We start from the raw sequence: 20,113 nt of genomic DNA, 5'->3' as shown, positions 1-20,113 counted from the left end.
CTGCCCGCCTGCGGGGTTGGGCCGGCAGGGCCGGAAGGACGACTTCGGTGGGTGGGATCTGGGCCCGAAGGGAGGCCAACAACCGGAGGCCAATAACGGGCGCTGCGGGTCCCCTGGGGCGCGGTTTCCTTCAGCTTCTTTCCCCTGGTCTCCGAGGGCTTCGGGCTTTCCTCTTGGGCGTGGTGCGGGGCGGAATGAGCCGGCGCCAGCGGCGTGAGGCCAGTTGGCGATGCGGCCGTGCGTACATCATTTTCTGCCAACTTTGTCTCGTTCGTAGGTGAGAAAATGACCTCCAATAATGGCTGGTTTCAGAAGAGCTCCCAGGTCCCTAGTTTTGCTCAGATGCTGAAAAAGAACCTTCCGGTTCAGCCACCCGCCCAGATGGTCACCACGCCCGCAGCGCAGTCCTCGGAAAGTGACAGCCTGTCCCGCATGGCTTCCAAGGTCACACCAGTGACGGGTACGACGTCTTTTTCACCTGCAGTCAGGCCTCGGCTTTTTCAGGCTGAGCTTTGAGCCCCCGGTTAAATGTTTCCTGGATGTGTGGCCGCGTCCCTGCGGCCGGGCGCCGCCCGGAGCGTGCATCCCGGCTCCCAGCGCTGTGGGAAGCTTCTGGAAACCCTCCCCCCTTGGCTGCTAGTCATTTTTGACCCCTTGGCGGTGCAGCCGCGTCAGGTGTGCCTTGCCGTATGGAGGTGAGGCTGTCACCCCTTCAGAGAGGGGACCGGGCCGAGACTGGCTTGTGTTCCGCAGATCCCTTAGCATCCTTAGTGTTCAGTACACAGCAGGGGCACACACCCTTTACAGATTGGACCGATCTCAAGGTGAAAGATAATGTAAAATAGTCCATGGGAAACCAAAAACGAGGTTCTTGCCCCAGATGTGTGTTTTCCTCCATTGTAGGCCTTAGTGACATTGCATGTAAAAATGGCTTAACGGTTCTCAACCTGTGGGTTGCGACCCCTTTGGCGGTCGAACGACCCTTTCACAGGGGTCGCCTAAGACCATCCTGCATATCAGATATTTATGATTCATAACAGTAATAACATTACAGTTATGAAGTAGCAATGAAAATAATTTTATGGTTGGGTCACAACATTATTTAAAGGGCCAGAAGGTTGAGAACCACTGGCTTAGAGAGTCTCTGAAGACCTTGACATGACTAAGATTTTGCGATTCTTTGATAGCACTTAATGACATGACAGTGATAGCTCTTCCTTGCAACATATCCTTGGTATTCCAAGAGATTTATACATTTTACAGAATGACAGGCTGCGTTTGGCATTTGTGCCAAAATTGTTTAGGAGAAACTTACATGGAATGAAAACCACACATGACTAAGTGTGTGAGGGACAATGTCTTATTTTTTTTTAATGCATCAAATTGACAAGCGTAAACATTTATTTTTAGGTAATTTTCCAGAACCATTGCTTTCCAAAGGTCTTTCATCTATTTCAAATCCCGTCCTTCCTCCAAAAAAAATACCTAAGGAATTTATAATGAAATACAAACGTGGAGAGATCAACCCTGTGTCAGCCTTGCACCAGTTTGCACAAATGCAGCGGGTTCAGCTTGACCTTAAGGAAACGGTAACAACAGGCAAGTGAATGCCGTGTCTGGTTATTACAGGATGGGGAAATATTATCCTAGTAAAAGCAGAACATATAAGTGGCAGTGAATTTCTATATTCACATAATGTTGGGGTTAGATAACTACTATTTTTGGTTGGTATACTTTAGAAAATGTTATATTAATATTTCTTTAGCCTTTTGGAATCTGCAAGTAACTCACATGCAAAATATTTATAATCATAGGATTTTAATTTTTGTGTATGGCTGGTTGAACTGAAATCTCATCAGCCTTGTGTATTATACACAGGTGTAAATACTTGTAGAATAAACATGCTTTTTAGGGATGTTAAGTATTTGGACTATGATTATCTTATTAGCAGGATTCTGTGATATTGATGCCTAACAAAAATTATGGCCAAATTTGGCTTCTGAAAGTCAAAGATCAGAGGTCAAAATAACACATGATTGGTACTCATCAGCAGTCCTGTCTGAGACTATTTTCTCGGTTCTCTCTAAACTGCCCAGTAACCAGAAGACTCTGTTACCACATTGTGCCTGTGGAAGGCTCCAGGAATACAAATCAGTAAAATGCAGAAAACGGCTTCTGATTTCATCACCTATGACCAGAGACTTGGAAGAACTTTAGGAAAGTGGAGGATAAGAGAATAAGTGCTCTTAAGAGCATTGACAATTTTTAAACATATCTGTGCAAATAGGGTCTTAATGTAGAAGGGAGTTTTCCTAGGTCTTGTCACTGTAGGTTGGATTACTTCATGTGATCAATATCTCTGTGTTTAATTTCTATGTAACTGGTTAACTTTTCTCCATTCTTTTCAAATTGCCCTTGGAAAATGTAAACTATTGGTCACAGGAAAAATTGATCGGGGCAAATCTTCAGTGATCTGAGCTAAAACTACTAAAAGCACAACCCACTGATTGTTAATGGTTTTTATTTTATGTGCATAGTACTAATCAAATAATCTGATTCAGTGGGTTTGGTGGAGAGATCAGAGTATCAGTATTTTTAACGCACTCTACAGGTGACTTAGATCCATTCATACGAAAGTTTGAGAAACTCAGGTTTAAACACATCCAGAATGATGACATAGGGTACTTATTAATGATTTGATGAGTAATGCTCACATGTAACAATCATCCAACTCACTTGTAAATATACAAAATATCCTCAGGTTAAGTAAATTTGGTTTGGAACCCAGGTGGTCCCGAAGGAAGAAACTGAGGTCATAGATCAGTGGTTCTCAACATTGGCTGCACATTAGAATCACCTGGGAATCTTTTTAAAATCCTGATTTCTGGGCCTCATCCTCCGGAAATTTTGTTTCTTTGTTATGGGGTGAGGCCACAACAATAGTAACAAAGAAACAGAATATCCGGAGGATGGGGCCCAGAAATCAGGATTTTAAAAAGATTCCCAGGTGATTCTAATGTGCAGCCAAGGTTGAGAACCACTGTCATAGATGATGGAAGGAAAGCAATTTTCCCAAATGCAATCAGGAGTTGCTTGTAATCTTGATGTACTTCTTCAAAAACAACCAACAGTTAATGTAATATTTGAGAAGAGAAGATAAAGGCTTATGTGGAGTGACATTATACTTGGCCATCTCTAATGAGAGTGGAGATTGAAGTTACCTTAAGGCCTCCTAAAGTCTGAAAATTTGAGCTGAAAAATTCTTTGGCCTGTAAATTTAGGAAATGATTCCATTTCATTTTTTATCAGGCAAATATGAAATCTAGTAAAAGTAATTGTGTAAAGGTAATCCTAGAGATTTTGGATGACAAGCCATCTTTATGTTTCTGTTTTCTTTGTTAATTCCCCTTCCTCCAACTGCCCTATGACTGTGATGGGTTGAGTTGCTTACAGTGACTCCCTGATAGGTGTCCAGGATTTCTTCAAAGGAATCCTTTCTGTTCTGGAGCTTTTAAAAGTATCAGGGGGGAAAAAAGTATCAGGGCACCCAAAGGGGGGAAGAAATTAAATTTTATTGGTATTGAAAGAAGAAGGTGTTGCCAGAGGCTCCACATTTTGCCTGTAATTTGTCGTTTGATAGATATATGGATGTTTTTCATTCCCAGGCATTATTCAAGACACTGCCACTCCATATATGGCCTGCACTGTAAAGTTGGCCCTATGCTCATGCTGAGTCTGGAGCCAGCTGTGCTACTTGAAGGACTCCTCAGAATTAGTTCAGGGACCCACCTAGCTTTCCTTTCACCTGTATTGGCCCTACAGAAAAATTGATGGGCCGAGGTAGCTAGTTTTCCACAATTTTGTAGTTGGATGTTTTCCTTTGTAACAGACATCTTTTGCAGCATTTATTCTGAGTTCTTTTTCAAGGTAACGTTTTGGGACCATATTTTGCTTTTTGTGCTGTGGTGGATGGTATCCAGTACAAGACTGGACTGGGACAAAATAAAAAGGAGTCTAGATCCAATGCAGCAAAATTAGCTCTTGATGAACTTCTACAGCTGGATGAACCTGAGCCAAGAAATTTTGAAACATCAGGTATATTACTCTTGATTATAAAGTATTTGTAAAATTTATTATTTTTAGAAGGAATAACTTGAAAGATTTTATATTAATGGAGAGTTACTTTGCAACTGCAGTCTTTGTAGCAGGATTTGAATAATTTTCTTCCATTGCTGTCTGATTGCTGATGTATTTAACCATAGTATATATTTCAGTCCCATAAGAGAAAAACATGTTGCTCAACTGTCTGATAACTTGTCAGATTGTCAGTGGGTTTGAGTCCCGAAACTTATTTTTCTATGCAAATTATTGGATTCTTATATTTAACACTGTGCATTTAATACTTAGAGGTTTTTAATGCAATTTTTGTGAAGTTTGCCTGTGTTAAATTCAGTAATACTAGAATTACTTGAGAAAATAATGGCCTAAGGTAGCATAGCAAGAGTGTAAACTCCAGAATTAGATTGCTCAGGTTGGAATATTGACCCTGGACAGACAAGTTATTTGCACTCTAAGCCTAAGTTTTCATCATTTGAAAAGTGGGGACAATGATAGTACCTACCTTCTGTGGCTACCATGCAAAGCCTTTAAGAAGTGCATGTGAATAGTATATGATCAAATGGTAGTTCTTATTAAATACCAATTTGAGGAATATGTTAATGTGTTATATATGTTAGCATAGTAAGCAATTTTTGTCATGTTTCATGTTAGGTTACATTTTGGTTTACCCTTTGGTTTAATGTCATGTTTTCTTGTTTTTCCTGGATTTTCTAACTTTGGAACCAAATTGCAAAGCTAATGCAAAAAATGGGACTAAAAACTTTGAAAACTTTGAATGTAGTATTCCCCTAGAAAACACTCTAGTAAAATAGCATTAAAATACTAAGTGAGGTGCTCTTCCTTTGGGGAGTACGCCTGCACCTTTCCAGGCCCTTCTCTCCACCTACCTCCACATTACATTTACCCTTCTCTCTCCTAAACTCCAAGCACCCTTCTTTTGCTTCTGTAACTTGTTTCCTGGGCCCATTTCTAAATAAACTTTCTCTTATAGTTTAAAAAAAAAAAAACTAAGTGAAATAAGCCAGTCAGAGAAAGACAAGTACCATATGATTTTACTCATACATGGAATCTAATGAACAAAATGAACTAATTAGCAAACTAGAGACAAATTCATAGATAGTGAAAGGCTGACAGCTGTGGGGGAGAAGTTAGGGGAAGTGATGGGATTGAACAAAAATATTATAATTTTTACTTATTAAATTTTTTTAAATTCTTTATTAAGGTATTACAAATGTGTCCTCATCCCCTCCATTAAACCACCATCCTCCTCCCCCCCACTCATGCTCTCATCCCCCTGTTGTCCATGTCCATTTACTTATTAAATTTTTAATAGAATATTAATTTTAAATGTTTTACATAGTATTACTGTAAATAGAAAATTGTTCTTAAGCGTCTAAAACAGGGTTTCATTTTAACCTGTGCTGTGCCAGCACAGCCAAGGGTGAACCTGAGGAGGGGTGGTGAAGGATTAAAGAAGACAAAGAGAATACAACTGGGGCTCAGCAGATCTCCCATGCCTGGATGAGGACACAGAAAGATCCAGCCTGCAAGCTGAGGCTTTATTTTATAGTCAGAGAAAAACAAGGAAGTGGTCAACATAGTTACAATGTTCTTGTGAGTTTCACCTTATTTTGGCAGCACTTACTGCACACAGTCCATTAGCTACCTAGGTAGAAACTAGGGAGGGCTATAAGGTTAAGCTTAATTATGCTAAGAGGGTTCTGCCCTCCAAACTGGGACTTGTTTGTGGCTCTGCCACAGGTCAATCCAAGGCTTGATTCTATAGCCGCTCCCTACATAACCTCTTTTCAGAATGTCACATATTTACAAAGCAAGCTCTATCCTATATAATCTATATATATAAAAGCCCAGTGACTGAACATCAGAACGACCAGTTGACCAGTCGCTATGATGCGCACTGACCACCAGGGGGCAGATGCTCAACACAGGAGCTGCCCCCTGGTGGCCATTGCGCTCCCACAGCAGGTCGATTCCCGCAGGCCATGCCCCCCCCACCAGTGCATGAATCTGTGCACCGGGCCTCTAGTCCTATATAATAATAGAGGAATATGCAAACTAGCCAGGACACTGTAATGTCATGACCGAACAGCAGGGACCTGAGGCTGCATGGCTCCTGGCCTGGGCGAGGGACCTCAGGCCACGACCCCTACCCTGTGGGGCTTTCCAGGGGACCTCAGGCCGCGCCCCTCGCCTGGCAGGGCTTGACGGGGACCTCAGGCCGCGTCCCCCTGCCCCAGTGCCAGGCTGGGGACCTTAGGCTGCACCTCCCACCTGGCGGGGCTTGATGGGGACCTCAGGCTGTGCCCCCCACCTGGCAAGGCTTGACGGGGGACCTGAGACTGCACCCCTCACCTGGTGCCAGGCTGGAGGACCTGAGGCTGCGCCCCCCTCCCCAAAGGGGCTAGATGAGGGTGGGGCCGGCCGGGTCTGGGTCTCACCCAATGGGGGTGGGGCTGGCTGGGTCTGGGTCTCCTGCATTTTCGAAGCATGTGTGGTTGGTGGGCAAGGACTTGACTCTAGGTCCCACGGCGTGCCCCAGACTCTGACGAGAGATTTTCATATACATTTTACTAATTTTCTTTCATCTCTGACACTTTTATTATAGAGAAAGGGCAAATAGCAATATTAAAATATTTCCTCTAATTAATTCCCTTTTAATGTGCATGAATTTCATGCCGGGCCACTAGTAGTAGCATAAGATTAGGAAACCCAGAACTGTGTTTGAGACTTGGCTAATGGGTATTTGGGCTAGAGTTGGCAGAAATATAGAGAAGAAAGTAATCATTCCTGAATTGCTGTTGTTTTACAGAATAGTAAGGTACCTGCTCTGTGGAGCAATGACTTTTATGTTTCCTTATATGTTTGTTTACTTACAGGTCCTCCTCCTATCCCTGCAGAACCTGCTGCTTCACCTGAACCAGCATACGTTTCAAAGGTGCATTATGGTAGGAAGTCCTTTATGGTATTCCTTTTTAGCAGAGTAATGCGATTAAAAATGATAACATATAATTAAAATATGCATAAATATGAAAATATACATCAGTATTTTATCATTCAAACCTGGCATACTTCCACAAAGAGGAAAATTTCATATGCTGCTAAAAATTAGAGAAATGGGGAATGGAGAAGAAAGATGGAAGAAATGCCTTTTTCCTAGAAGGAGATAGTTTCATGTAACTACTTTTTTGAGAATTCTTTGCCTTGGTGGGCTTATCATTAATGAAAACCAATGGCTTTCTGGTGCTTGATGGTTGGGAGATTCATGTCAAATAGTTTATTCACATTTTTTTAATGGTAGTTACTTGTCACTCAGGCCCCTCCCCCCCCAAAAAAAACAAACAAACTACAATTGCAGTTGCAGTTACTCTTTGTGTGACCTAGGAATGGTTACTTTTCTATGCATCTAATTTCTCCACCTGTAAAATGGTCATAATAGTAATTACCTCATAGGGTTATTAAGAGGAGTGTAGCCCTAATCGGTTTGGCTCAGTGGATTGAGCATCGGCCTGTGGACTGAATGGTCCCAGGTTTGATTTCAGTCAAGGGCATGTACCTTGCTTTCGGGCACATCCCCAGTGGGGGCTGTGCAGGAGGGTGATGAGAGAGAATCATTGATCAGCTGCCTCCTGCACCCCCGCTACTGGGCATCCAGCCATGACCTCCTGGTTCTTGGGTGGACACTCAACCACTGAGCCACGCCAGGTGGGCAATCACGTGGACTTTAAATTCCACTGGCATTACTCTAACACTTTATGTGTGTGTATGGATTTGGAATTAATGCCATTAGAATGCTTATTCTTTATATTTTTTGCACCCAATTTTCCATAATGAGTATGTGATACTTATATCAAATAAAATAAAAGTTATTTAAAAATGGTAGCCCTGACTGGTTTGGCTCAGTGGATAGAGCGTCGGCCTGCGGACTCAAGGGTCCCAGGTTCGATTCCGGTCAAGGGCCTGTACCTTGCTTTCGGGCACATCCCCAGTGGGGGCTGTGCAGGAGGCAGCTGATCGATGTTTCTCTCTCATCGATGTTTCTAACTCTCTATCCCTCTCCCTTCCTCTCTGTAAAAAAGTCAATAAAATGTATTTTTTTTTAAAAAGAGAGGAGTGTAAAGTATTTAGATCTGGGCCTGGCATATGGTAGATGCTCACTAGATAGTAACTTTTTCATGTTCAACATTGTGTGGTGGTTACTGTATACAGTTCCCATTAGGTTATAAATCCCCTGCACAGCAGGAAAGTATTCTTAATTTTTACATTGCCTACATAGTAGTAACACTTCAGATTTTAAAGTTAGAGTATTTGTAGAATTAAAGTGAAAAATAGTCTCTTTTCTATATCTGGAGATTAGGATTTGAGAACAGTTTTATCCTGAATGCTTAGTTTTCCATTATTTTTGTAAAACAAAGAGGCTTTGCACATTTGCCTGCTTGTATGGAGTGGAAGGTCAGGCCAGAGAAGAGAGGCACATTCGCAAGGACTAGACCTAATGGTCCTGAGAATCAATGAGCAGAAGGGCAGTGAAGGGCCCCATCCAACAGCAGTGACCTTTTAACATGGCAAGGAGCTCTGGTCTTTTTTTTTCAGTCTCTGTGGACATTTTTAATGAACAGTGTGACAGAATTCCAGTTCTCAATGGTTGGCATAAAACACAGATTAGTAGGACCTTGAGAAACAGATCAATCTGTGAGGAAGAAAGTATGTGGTTAACAGTATGTGTAAGGAAACAGGAGTAGAGTCAGGTTTTCTACGAATTGGTGTCAGAAAAGGGAGAACAAACACCATCCTTCAAGCATATGTTTAAACACAGGAATGGATGATACCGTTTTTGAAGAAAAAGATTCTCACCTACAAAAATGTGAACAGCTCCTTTTGGGCCAGTTATAGAGGTTATCACTATTTCATAGCCTGTTTACTTGGCCATATTTCTAACTACCATATCTTCATAAAAATAGTGATATTTTGGCTTTGATGACAGGTTCAGCTTACTCACGTAGTAGAGATTACTTGAAATTAACAATTTAGAATCAAAGAGATGTTTTAATTGGCATCGTCTGTTATTTTATTGTCACCCTTTATTTCCAGTAATTTGTGAGAACATTTTATTCCCTCAGTAGCCAGCACACATTTAGAGGGAATAAGGAGCATTGACTTTGCTCCTTATTCCTTCACATGCACCCTAGTAAGACACACATTTACTAAGATCTGATTATGTTAACAAATAGAGGCCAGATGCACGGAATCCGTGCAAGGGGCTCGGCCCTCACAGCCCCGCTTCGTCTGGAAGGTCATCTGGAAGGACGTCCAGAAGAACGTCTGGAAGGATGGGAAGGTTGTTCAGCTGTCTGGTCTAATTAGCATATTATGCTTTTATTATTGATAGATATTCATTAGTTCCTTAACACTGAGTAAGATCAAAAGGTGTATCTGTATTGCTAACTCACAAATACTCCTTATCTTATAAAACGTTTTAATGTGTAGCAAAACAGCTCTTGGAAAACATAATTCTTGTTCTGTCAGTTCTAATTGAAGTATATTTTTCTATTCTATATAATAACACAAAATAATTGTTAACTATTTAGGATGTGATTAAATATAGCAGAGTACATTCATTCTACAGAACTAATAAGAGAATGAGGTGTGTAGCACTAATGTATACCCTTAAGTGATGTTCAGAACCAAGAAAATACAAAAAGTAGTGTTTTATTTTTGAAATTGATTTATACTTACAGATTGTTTTTCAGAATATTCATAACAACCTGGTAATAGTGGTTGCATTTGGAGAAGGAATGATTACTTTCTTCTATATACTTCTGCCAACTCTAGACCATCAAATACCCATTAGCCAAGTCTCAAACACATTTCTGGGTTTCCTAATCTTATACTCTCTTCTGAATGTATATCTCTTGTATTGCTATTTCAGTTAAAAAAATAGTTAAATTTTAAAATGTCACTAAATTGAATACTGCTTCTCTTGTCTCTCTTGGTGGCAAGCAGAGCCAAGTTGCCGAGTCCTCCTCATTCATATTTTTTACTACATAAGGACCCAAACCAGATTTACACACCACACATTGATGATTTTGACCAATTTGAGTGAACTATATGCTAGCATGCAATTACAGTAATAATTTGCTTCTCCACATGGTATACTCTGTGATTAGATAAGAGAATATATCCACGAGTCCATCCTCCCCCCCGCCCCCCCAGAATTTTATTTTGTAATTAACTATCTGACTATTCTTTCACTTTTTGATAATGTGACTTTACCTGTTTTTGCCCAGAATGGAGCATTAACAATATTGCCAACAACAAAAAATTCAAGTTTTAAAAATATAAACAAAAACACAAGTAAATGACCTAACTGAAATGAGTTGTATCCAGTTAGCAGAATATTAGCTGAGAATGCAAACATCACACTTTCATTATGTGTGCCTACATAATAAAAGTGTATACACACACACACACACCTTTATTCTAATTCTCCCCTAGGGCATGCTTTTATTGATTATTTTAGAGAGAGAGAGAGAAAGGGAGAGAGAGGGAGAGAGAGGAATATCAATGTGAGAATAAAACATCTATCAGTTGCCTTTCACACTTTCCCCAACAAGGGATCGAACCCACAATCATGACATAAACTTTCTTACATATATTTATAAATTAACTTCTTCAATTGTCTACGTTAATAAAAGACAAAGATGCTTTTTGACCGTACCTTCGCTATGCCCCAAAGCCACGCCCACCAGTCAATCAGAGCAACTATGCAAATTAACCCAACCAAGATGGCGGCTGGAAGCCGTGGAGCTGGAGTAATCAGGAGGATTGGTTGCCCCGGCTATAGAGGAAGCCAAGCTTCCCGCCAGCAGCTGTGTGCTCCGCTCAAGGCAACAAAGTTTCAATTATAGAAGATAAATAAATTCCAGATACCTGCTTCCAGCCAGCCTCCACTGGGAGCTTGGGTGGCTGGGGGCCGTGGCCAGCCTGCAAACAGCCAGCAGCCCCTCACCCAGGCTGGCCAGGCACCCCAGCAGGACCTCCAACCCTGAAGGAGGTTTGGCCAGCCTGAAAACGGCCCTCAGCCCCTCACCCAGGCTGGCCAGGCAGCCCAGCAGGACCCCCCACCCAGAAGGGGGTTTGGCCAGCCTGAAAACGGCCCTCAGCCCCTCACCCAGGCTGGCCAGGCACTCCAGTGGGGACCCCCACCCTGATCCGGGACACCCTTCAGGGCAAACCAGCTGGCCCCCACCCATGCACCAGGCCTCTATCCTATATAATAAAAGGGTAATATGCAAATTGACCCTAACAGCAGAGCAACTGGGAATGACTGGTCACTATGACACACACTGACCACCAGGGGGCAGACGCTCAATGCAGGAGCTGCCCCCCTGGTGGTCAGTGCGCTCCCATGGGGAGTTCTGCTCAGCCACAAGCCAGGCTGCCAGCTGCCAGCACAGTGGTGGTGGTGGGAGCCTCTCCCGCCTCCTCAGCAACACTAAGGATGTCCGACTGCAGCTTAGGCCTGCTCCCCGCTGGCAAGTGGACATCCCCTGAGGGCTCCCGGGCTGCCAGAGGGATGTCTGACTGCCAGCCTTAGGCCCAATCCCCTGGGAGCGGGCCTAAGCCAGCAGGTGGTCATCCCCCGAGGGGTCCTAGAGTGCGAGAGGGCACAGGCCGGGCTGAGGGTCCCCACCCCTGAGTGCACAAATTTTTGTGCACCAGGCCTCTAGTGAGATTATAATAGGATAATAGAAGTCTCTGGGAGAAAGCACGATGTTGTTTAAATTCATACTGCATTTGATTTGTTTTTCTAGAAAGGAGACACATGCAATATGCAAAGATTTCTCATATTGTTAAAGAAACATTTAATCAACTAATTTCTAGTCATTCAGAATATGTGAAATGTAGCAATTCATTGGCTGCCTTTGTAATCGAAAGAGGTAAGTCCAAATATTTGGGATGTGTTGGTGTGTAGAAAAACTATTAATGATCTGAACTATACTGTTGTAATATTTTAATTATCTTTGCTCCTATTGACAATGGTGTTTATTGATTTGAAGTGGCCTTTTCTAGTAGGTGTGGGTTATTAAACACAAAGGTTCTTAAAGGTAGACATAAAGTATACTGACCAGTAACCAATAGACAACTACAGAATGGTTAAATGCCTAACATTTTGAATGATAACTCCACAATTTAATAACCTGAAATATAACTCCCATTATAACAAACATTGAGAAGGGCTCAGTAAAAATCAACATACTTTTTTCATTATCAAGTCAGAAAAGATGAAAATATGAGAAACCATGAATCCTCTGGTTTTTCTTGTGGATATTATGTGTGTTTCCAACTACATTTTATCTTTTATATACTCTAATGATATAAATTGATCATTAATTAAAAGCGTTTGAATTCTATATTCTGAATAAGATATTAAAGATGATATAAAACAATTTGGGATTTGGTTTCTATTAAGTCCAAGATGATAAAAGTTAAAAACTGTTTTCTATAATCCAAAAATGCATGAGAATTCATAGATAGGAAAGAACTGATTGGGTTAAAATATTTGGGAACAGGGGAGACTTAAGCTGGATCTTTAAGGGTTAATAGGTTTGGATAAATAGAAGAAAGGAAGACATCTTTAGAGATAGACTGACACACACACAGACAGGAGGGAAGAGAACAGCAGTGAAACACTATGCATGGGACAGTGACAGGGAAGTTTGTTGCAAGTGCAGAAGAATATGTATGAGGCATGATACAAAATAGTTAAGTTGGTAAGATGTTACCAGATTATGGAGTGGCTTAAAAGTTGGACTTAGTGAGGTTGAAAGTAAACTGGGAGAAATATTTTTGAACAGGGATTGATAATGTATCCCAGTTGTTGGGAACATTAGTGTCAAACTCAGTTCTGCTACTTCAGTGACTTTGGGCAAGTTATATACTTAATATCTCTCTGCTTCAATTTCTTCTCATTTCTTAAAAATAGAAATCATAACTTTTACTTCACTGAGTTGTTAGGGTTAGATATGATAATGTAAATAAAGTATTAGCCTAGTACTTAGTGTTTAGTAAAGTTTTTATAAATTACATTTGTGATGATTAAGATAATTGATATTTAAGCAATAATAGTCAACACAATTCTTAAAAAACATTACAAGGATCGAATCTGAATTAGGGAATCACAGTTAAGATGGTTGTGATGGTGTACCTACATTAGAGTTGAGATAGACATGAACATGAAGAGAAAAAATATTTTAAAAAATTATTTGAAGTTTTCATGGGAGAACGGTGTTTTCATATACACAGGGAAGCTGATGTGAAGTTGTGGGAAGAAGAGAGTGGGAGAGAAGAGTAATCTGGTTTTAGAATAACTCACACAATCAATACATACTTGAATATATTATTAGAAACCTCAAATGGGTGTTTCTCACTTCCCAGCCAGCCCATCTGCAGCGGACTTGGTCACACATTCCCTGTGATGGCAATTTCATACTTTTCCTGTGTTCTCAAATATCCCACAACCTCTCTTCCATTCTTACTGTCACCTACTGGCCTTGCCTCATGGTTTTTAATTGGGTCTGTAAGAAACTATCAAATCCAGACTTTATTCTGTCCTCTGCCACCATATCTGTGTACTTTCCTCCTCTTGTATCCACCTTTTCTCTACTGTTGGAGTGGAGGAGGGATCTCTTCTCTTAAAGACTAATCCCTCCCCTTAAATTCTGTTTCCATTCTCCTCCCATCTTGATGAATGCCATTTTAAGGTATCCCTTCTTTTTTCTGCATCCTCAAGCTTTCGTATCTGCATGAAACATTTCGGGTCAAATTACAGAGCTGAGAAAAAAAGCTGAATGCTTGGCCACACTATTGCCCTTTATAAGTCAGAAGTTAGATCACCATCTCATAACTTCCCTTTTTACCACCTCCCACCCCTTACTGCATGGAGCAGCTGCACTATCCACTCCTACCCCTCCTCTAACATTCTCCATCTCAGTAAATGGCATTCGCCCAGTTGCTGAGCCAGACTAAATATCGAAGTCATCCATTCTTTATCCCCTTTCCTAACACCCTAGAATTGATCACAAGTCCTTTTGATTATATCCCCAAACTATACCTCAGATCTGATAATTCTTTCCCATATAACCCCCATCATTTGAGACTCAAGTTATCTTTTACCTAGATTACTGTAACAGGCCTCCCTTAATTTAGTTTCTTGGACCCTACATGTGAAATCCCCACACAGAGGATGTGACCCATTGTGGTGTTTGCTGCCTTAAGTAGATTTGCCATAGCTTTTTAGTGAAACCCACAAACTCCTTAACATGGTTTTTGATGCCTTTTTTTTCTAACATTATCATATGCCATGCCCTTCACTACCCTCTACCAAAGCAGCCATACTGTCTCTCTTAGCCCAGGGTCTACATGAGCTACTTCTTGCCTAAATAACTCTTTACCTCACCCCCATGCTGCTTATTCCTCATCCTGAAATTTACATTTCCTTTTCAGAGAGAGGGATTCTGCAGCTGGTCTGCAAGAGATGATATTTCCCTCTTATTCTTTACATCAGTCCCATGCTTGTTTCCTCCAAGGCCATTGTCACAATTTGTGGTTTGTTTAGTCTTTTTTTCTGTCTCCTATTAGAAGTTTCATGAGGGTGTCTGGCTGAGCTATTTATTCCCAGCACCTAACTTCAGTACTTGTTAGTACTGGTTAGGACCTCAACAATTTTTTTTTAATTTAATGGAAGTCCTTTAGGTAGTTGCAAATGGGAAACTGAACTTTGAAAGACTAAGAGGAGAGATTTTCTGAAAGCATCAACACTGAAGTAAAAGACAGAATGAGCAGGATGTTCAGAGGAGAATATTTAGAGAAAAAGAGCAATGAACTAGTGATCAGGCTATATAGAAAGACCCCATGGTTAGGTGTGAAAGGAAAAAAGAACAGTGTCTTTTCTGAGCATAGTGTCTTGAGAATCTCAAACAGGATGCAGCAAAAGTAAATGGAACAAAACTACTGGAAAGAGCATAGGAGCTTGTTTCTTAAAAAAACAAAACAAAAACAAAAAACATTTCAGTAGAGCAAAGAAATAAACTAGAAATTGGTTTGTAGAGAGTTTGAGTAGATTAAAAAAATGTTAGAGACACTATCTACAATCTGCTTAATATAGTAATAGAAGGGCAAATGAAGTCTCTTAGCAAGCTCAATAAATCTAGATGAAGTATAGATGCATATTGGAAAACCAAGAATATCTGGTGATTCTGGTGCTCTTGGTAAAAATTGAGATGAAAAATCATAATATAAAATATGCTGTTTTAATTGAGCTATTGAAGTATTGTTAAATTTTTGCTTATTAGAAGACTCAAACTTGTATTTGAAATTGTAGAATTATTTTTCCATTTTTTCGGTCAGTGTATTTTACTAATTTTAAAATGGTAAGCTAGATTTTGAACCTAGGGAAGAGGGAGGTCAGAATAACCTGCTGCTGTACCTGCTCCCCTCTAGCTGGACGGTACGAAGTCGTGGCTCTTGGCACAGGCGAGTATAACTACAGCCAGTGCATTAAGCCGGATGGAAGAGTGTTGCATGACACACATGCTGTTGTTACGGCAAGACGGTCTCTCCTTAGGTAGGTAACAGACACAGTAAATGCTGTCAAATACTAATGCTCTCAATCCATGTGAATATGTTTTTATTTACAAATGGAATTTGACTGATATTTGAGCCAAGGATGTGACAGTCTCTTATTTATCCAATGATCTGATTATTTCCATGACACTTTTGGAAACCTTGTCATAGTAACTGTGATGTAGCTTTATTATCAAGACCTTATGATTCCAGTATTAAGAGTCCTACAATCTTTTAAAGGATAAAAATATCATCTTTATTACCAATGAAAGTAATTGGAGAGTATAGCTTTAGATCTAGGCCAAGTAGGATTGGCAGTATTTCACCCCTGAATTAGCCATACTTATCCAAAGTAGCACCAGAAATGGATGGGTTTCCATTCATGAGGGCTGTGCAAATTTACCGTGTAACAGAGTGTATATAAGGGCATCTTTAGACAGGCAGATCTCAAAGAGAAAGAGAGAAAGGGGATGAGAGGATCATGCCTAGTTTCTTTCTCCAAACTCCATTCCTTACAAGGGAATTGATAGCAGGCAGGAGGGAGAAGCCAGGAATGTTACTGATTGGAAATCCCTTATGAAACAGAAGAAGTGGAAAGTAAGTGTTACTCTCACAGTATCCACCAACTTTTGGTTCGCTTATCCCATTAAACTTACTTTACATATAACATTTTAATGGAAATTTTCACATACTCATAAGTGAGAATAGGATAATGAAGTGCTAGAGTGTTTTTTGTTGTTAATCCTCACCAGAGAATATTTTTCCATTGATTTTTAGAGAGAATGGAAGGGAGGGGAAGATAGAGAGAGAAACATCAGTGTGAGAGAGTCACATGGATTGGTTGCCTCCTGAAAGAGCCCCAACCAGGGGCAGGGATTGAGCCTACAACCGAGGTACCTGCCCTTGATCGGAATTGAACCCGGGACCCTTCAGTCCGAGGGCTGACATTCTATCCACTTAGCCAGACCAGCTATGAGTGGAGCGTTTTTTTTCTTTTTTTTTTTTAAACAAATTTAACTATATGACTTTATCTGAAACACTTAAGTATGTATCTCTGATTATAAGGAAGGAATCCTATAATCTTAAAAGGAAAGTTTGGGGGGACTCCATTAAAGCAATGCAGCACATTGTCCTCCCATCCCCTTAGTGCTATTCGTATTATTTGACCTCTTTAAAGATGCCTCTTCTGGATTCATTTCTTTCCATGGTTGGCATTGTTATGTACTGATGCTTAATTTTACTATCATTTACATAATTTTACTATCATTTACATAATAGGATTAAAATCATTTTTAATAAGCAGAATAGTGTTTGCCCCTGATTTGATTAGTAGTGTCTTTTAGGAGATCTGCTTCACTTCTTAATACAACTATGGTCTTCATTGTATTAATTAGTTGTAAAAACACAACTATGCTTTTGTGTTTTTGTCTTCAAAATCTGAGAAAGGAAGGAGGAAAATGGGTCTTTTGCAGGATATGATAGCTGAGGACTCAAATGTGAGAGTAGAGTGGTAGTCAAGGAAGAATTTTGCTTTAAGGCAAGTCATGGGGCAGACTGGGCTTCAGTTGAGGACTTCTCAAGGGACTGATTCTTCATTAAATAAGGTTAAGATTATTTTAGGAGTTATTATCAATTTAAAAAATGTTAACATACATGTCAACATATTCCTATGTGCTTATGACACATAGGAATATGATGCTCATTAAGATAATTACTTTTAAATTGTATAACTTGATAAAGTTATAACTCATTTTTTTTAGGTACTTTTATAGACAACTTTTACTCTTCTACAGCAAAAATCCTGCTATGATGGAAAAATCAATTTTTTGTACAGAACCAGCTTCGAATTTACTCACTGTCAAACAGAATATCAATGTTTACCTCTATATGAACCAATTGCCTAAAGGGTCAGCCCAGATTAAGTCACAGTTGTAAGTATTACAGAAGTTGTTTTTAAAAGCAATTGGGATGGCCATGTCAAGTATTCTGAATCCCTTCAGCAGTAGCACAAGTAAAATTGTATCTTACATATTTCCCTCCAGCCTTGATGTGTTATTTGTAGACTACAAGAGGCCATAAATTCTGTCTCCCTCCCTTCCACTCAATCTGATCTATTACTACTAATTAAATATGGATGTACTTCAGCACCTGCTTTTCGGTGCTATTGAAAATCTTCTCCTTTCTAGTTGGAAGAATTCATAAACTTTAGAAAACTATGGATTTATGCACTCTTCACATACTAATACAGGAGTTAATGAATGCATTGTGTTTTTCTGGTGAGTGTATGGCCAAAACTTCATTATCTTGATGAATGGGTAGCCTTGGCATGAAAATTAAATAATACAGAGAAACACAAAGAAAGTAAAATTCTCTTGAAGTCGACCATCTTAAAAATTCTTTTACTAACATCTTTGAAAAGAAGGGCAATGAGTGTTCCTGGGGAGAAACTTAAAGAAAAATAATTTTAGATTTTATTATTTTAACATTGTATTGGAGATTGAATAAAAATAGTCAGTTTTCTTTCTTTAATTCCTTTATTTTGTAGTTTTAGAAAAATTTCATACAGAAAAAAATAACTCAGAAACTGTGGTAAGGACAAAAATATTAGGTTTTCCTTTGATTTTAAGATACAAAGAATGGCAATAATATGAAATTTATCTTTGTCGGAATATCTAAATGTAGCTATTTTCTGTTTGGAACCAGGTCACTCCATTCCTACCTTGCTTTTGGTTTGCATCTGTTATTGGAATTAAATGTACACTGGCCAGTTAAACATGTTCAAGAACAATTCTTAGGTACATGTAACTTTTATTTTGTCAGCTTTGTTTTTTTTAAAGGAAGAAATTTTCTTTCTTCAGGCGTCTTAATCCACATTCAATATCTGCATTTGAAGCCAATGAAGAACTGAGTCTCCATGTTGCTGTTGAAGGCAAAATTTATCTGACTGTCTACTGTCCTGCAGATGTTGCCAATAGAGTAAGCAGTATGTCCTCAAGTGACAAACTGATGAAATGGGAAGTGCTTGGTGTACAGGGGGCACTGCTGAGTCACTTCATACAGCCAGTTTATATCAGCGGCATAGTTGTTGGTGAGTGGACTCAGTACCTCCTGGTGCTTTTACAAGGAAATACACTGTATTTATCAGTATTAAAATCAGGTTGTCCATATGTGATGTTATATTTAAGGGGGGGAAAAAACCAGATCCACTGTTTTGTTAAGCTTTTCATTTCATGGTAACTTGGAATCACACAAGTGACTTTTGTCACGTTATCAGAGGCTAATATTTAATATTTTAAGTTAGCCAGTTAGATGTATTCTGTCTTAAACTTTTACTTTAGTTTGCACAATACTCAATCTTCCCCTTTCTTTTGGAAGCTGTTTCCTTGAACTTCTCAAATCTAATAGCTTACATTTAGTTATCCCTGAAATAAGAAATTCATTAGGTGCCCATTTTAGTTCTTTCCTACCCTTTTGCTTTTTTCGTATATTTGGTTATGATCTTGATCCTCTGCATAGGAAGTAAGTAGAACACAATTTTTCTTTGGTGGAGGATATTACAGAATGCTGTATTTATATTTGAATGGTTTTCCAGACATTATTTCAGTGACAAACAATTTTGGGGCTCATTTCTATAGTTTTCATAGAGTCTTATTTGTTTCCAAGATTTAGGTTAAATACTGTCATTATTTGGCTATTTTTTGCTTACTGTTAAACTTTGGTAACAATTAGATGTGTAAGCTTTAGATACCCACCTTGGTAATATCTTTGTTTTTAGTTGGTGCTATTTCTGTTAATTTTTTTTATAGTTCTGCATATTTTATACCCTTTTCTTTAGGAACTTCTCTTGTAGGGAATGTTTCTTCAGTTGAATATATATGTAGGATATTCTGCCATTCAACATTTCATGTAATATTGATTTGGTGGTGATGAACTCCTTTAACTTTTTTCTTATCTAAGAAGCTCTTCATTTGACCTTGAATTCTAAATGATAGCTTTGCTGGGTAGAGTAATCTTGGTTGTAGATCCTTGCTATTCATAACTTTGAATGTTTCTTGCCACTCTCTTCTGGTCTGCAAAGTTTCAGACCAGAAGAGAAATCAGCTGACAGTTGTATGGGTACTCCCTTGTAGGTTACTAACTGCTTTTCTTGCTGCTTTTATGATTCTCTTTTTGTCTTTAATCCTTGGCATTTTCATTATGATGTGTCTTGGTGTGGGCTTCTTTGGGTTTCTCTTTTTTTGAGACTCTCTGTGCTTCCTGAACTTATAAGTCTATTTCTTTCACCAGGTAGGGGAAGTTTTCTGTCATTATATTTTCAAATAGGTTTTCAATATCTTGCTCTCTTTATTCT

General features: G+C 39.6%; 1 protein-coding gene across 3 annotated transcripts in view; it reads left to right on the top strand.

Annotated features, from left to right (window-relative positions):
- The window catches only part of ADAD1 (adenosine deaminase domain containing 1 (testis-specific)), a 37,643-nt gene that overhangs the window by 9,074 nt on the left and 8,456 nt on the right, over nucleotides 1-20,113 (top strand). Inside the window, exons 3-11 of one of the 3 annotated variants that reach the window (XM_014539043.1) lie at nucleotides 29-47; nucleotides 316-460; nucleotides 1,411-1,599; nucleotides 3,928-4,095; nucleotides 7,017-7,085; nucleotides 11,952-12,077; nucleotides 15,640-15,763; nucleotides 17,523-17,693; nucleotides 18,621-18,850. In XM_014539043.1, the coding sequence (XP_014394529.1) occupies nucleotides 343-460; nucleotides 1,411-1,599; nucleotides 3,928-4,095; nucleotides 7,017-7,085; nucleotides 11,952-12,077; nucleotides 15,640-15,763; nucleotides 17,523-17,693; nucleotides 18,621-18,850 (1,195 nt within the window). In that variant the 5' untranslated portion in view covers nucleotides 29-47; nucleotides 316-342. Of the gene's footprint in view, nucleotides 1-28; nucleotides 48-283; nucleotides 461-1,410; nucleotides 1,600-3,927; nucleotides 4,096-7,016; nucleotides 7,086-11,951; nucleotides 12,078-15,639; nucleotides 15,764-17,522; nucleotides 17,694-18,620; nucleotides 18,851-20,113 lie in introns of those variants that run through there. The other 2 variants (XM_005865458.2, XM_005865459.2) reach the window with 2 other exon arrangements.

The sequence above is a fragment of the Myotis brandtii genome, unplaced genomic scaffold (genome assembly GCF_000412655.1).
Source record: "Myotis brandtii unplaced genomic scaffold, ASM41265v1 scaffold208, whole genome shotgun sequence".
Classification (NCBI taxonomy): domain Eukaryota; kingdom Metazoa; phylum Chordata; class Mammalia; order Chiroptera; family Vespertilionidae; genus Myotis; species Myotis brandtii.
This window is presented reverse-complemented; position numbering and strand designations above follow the sequence as displayed.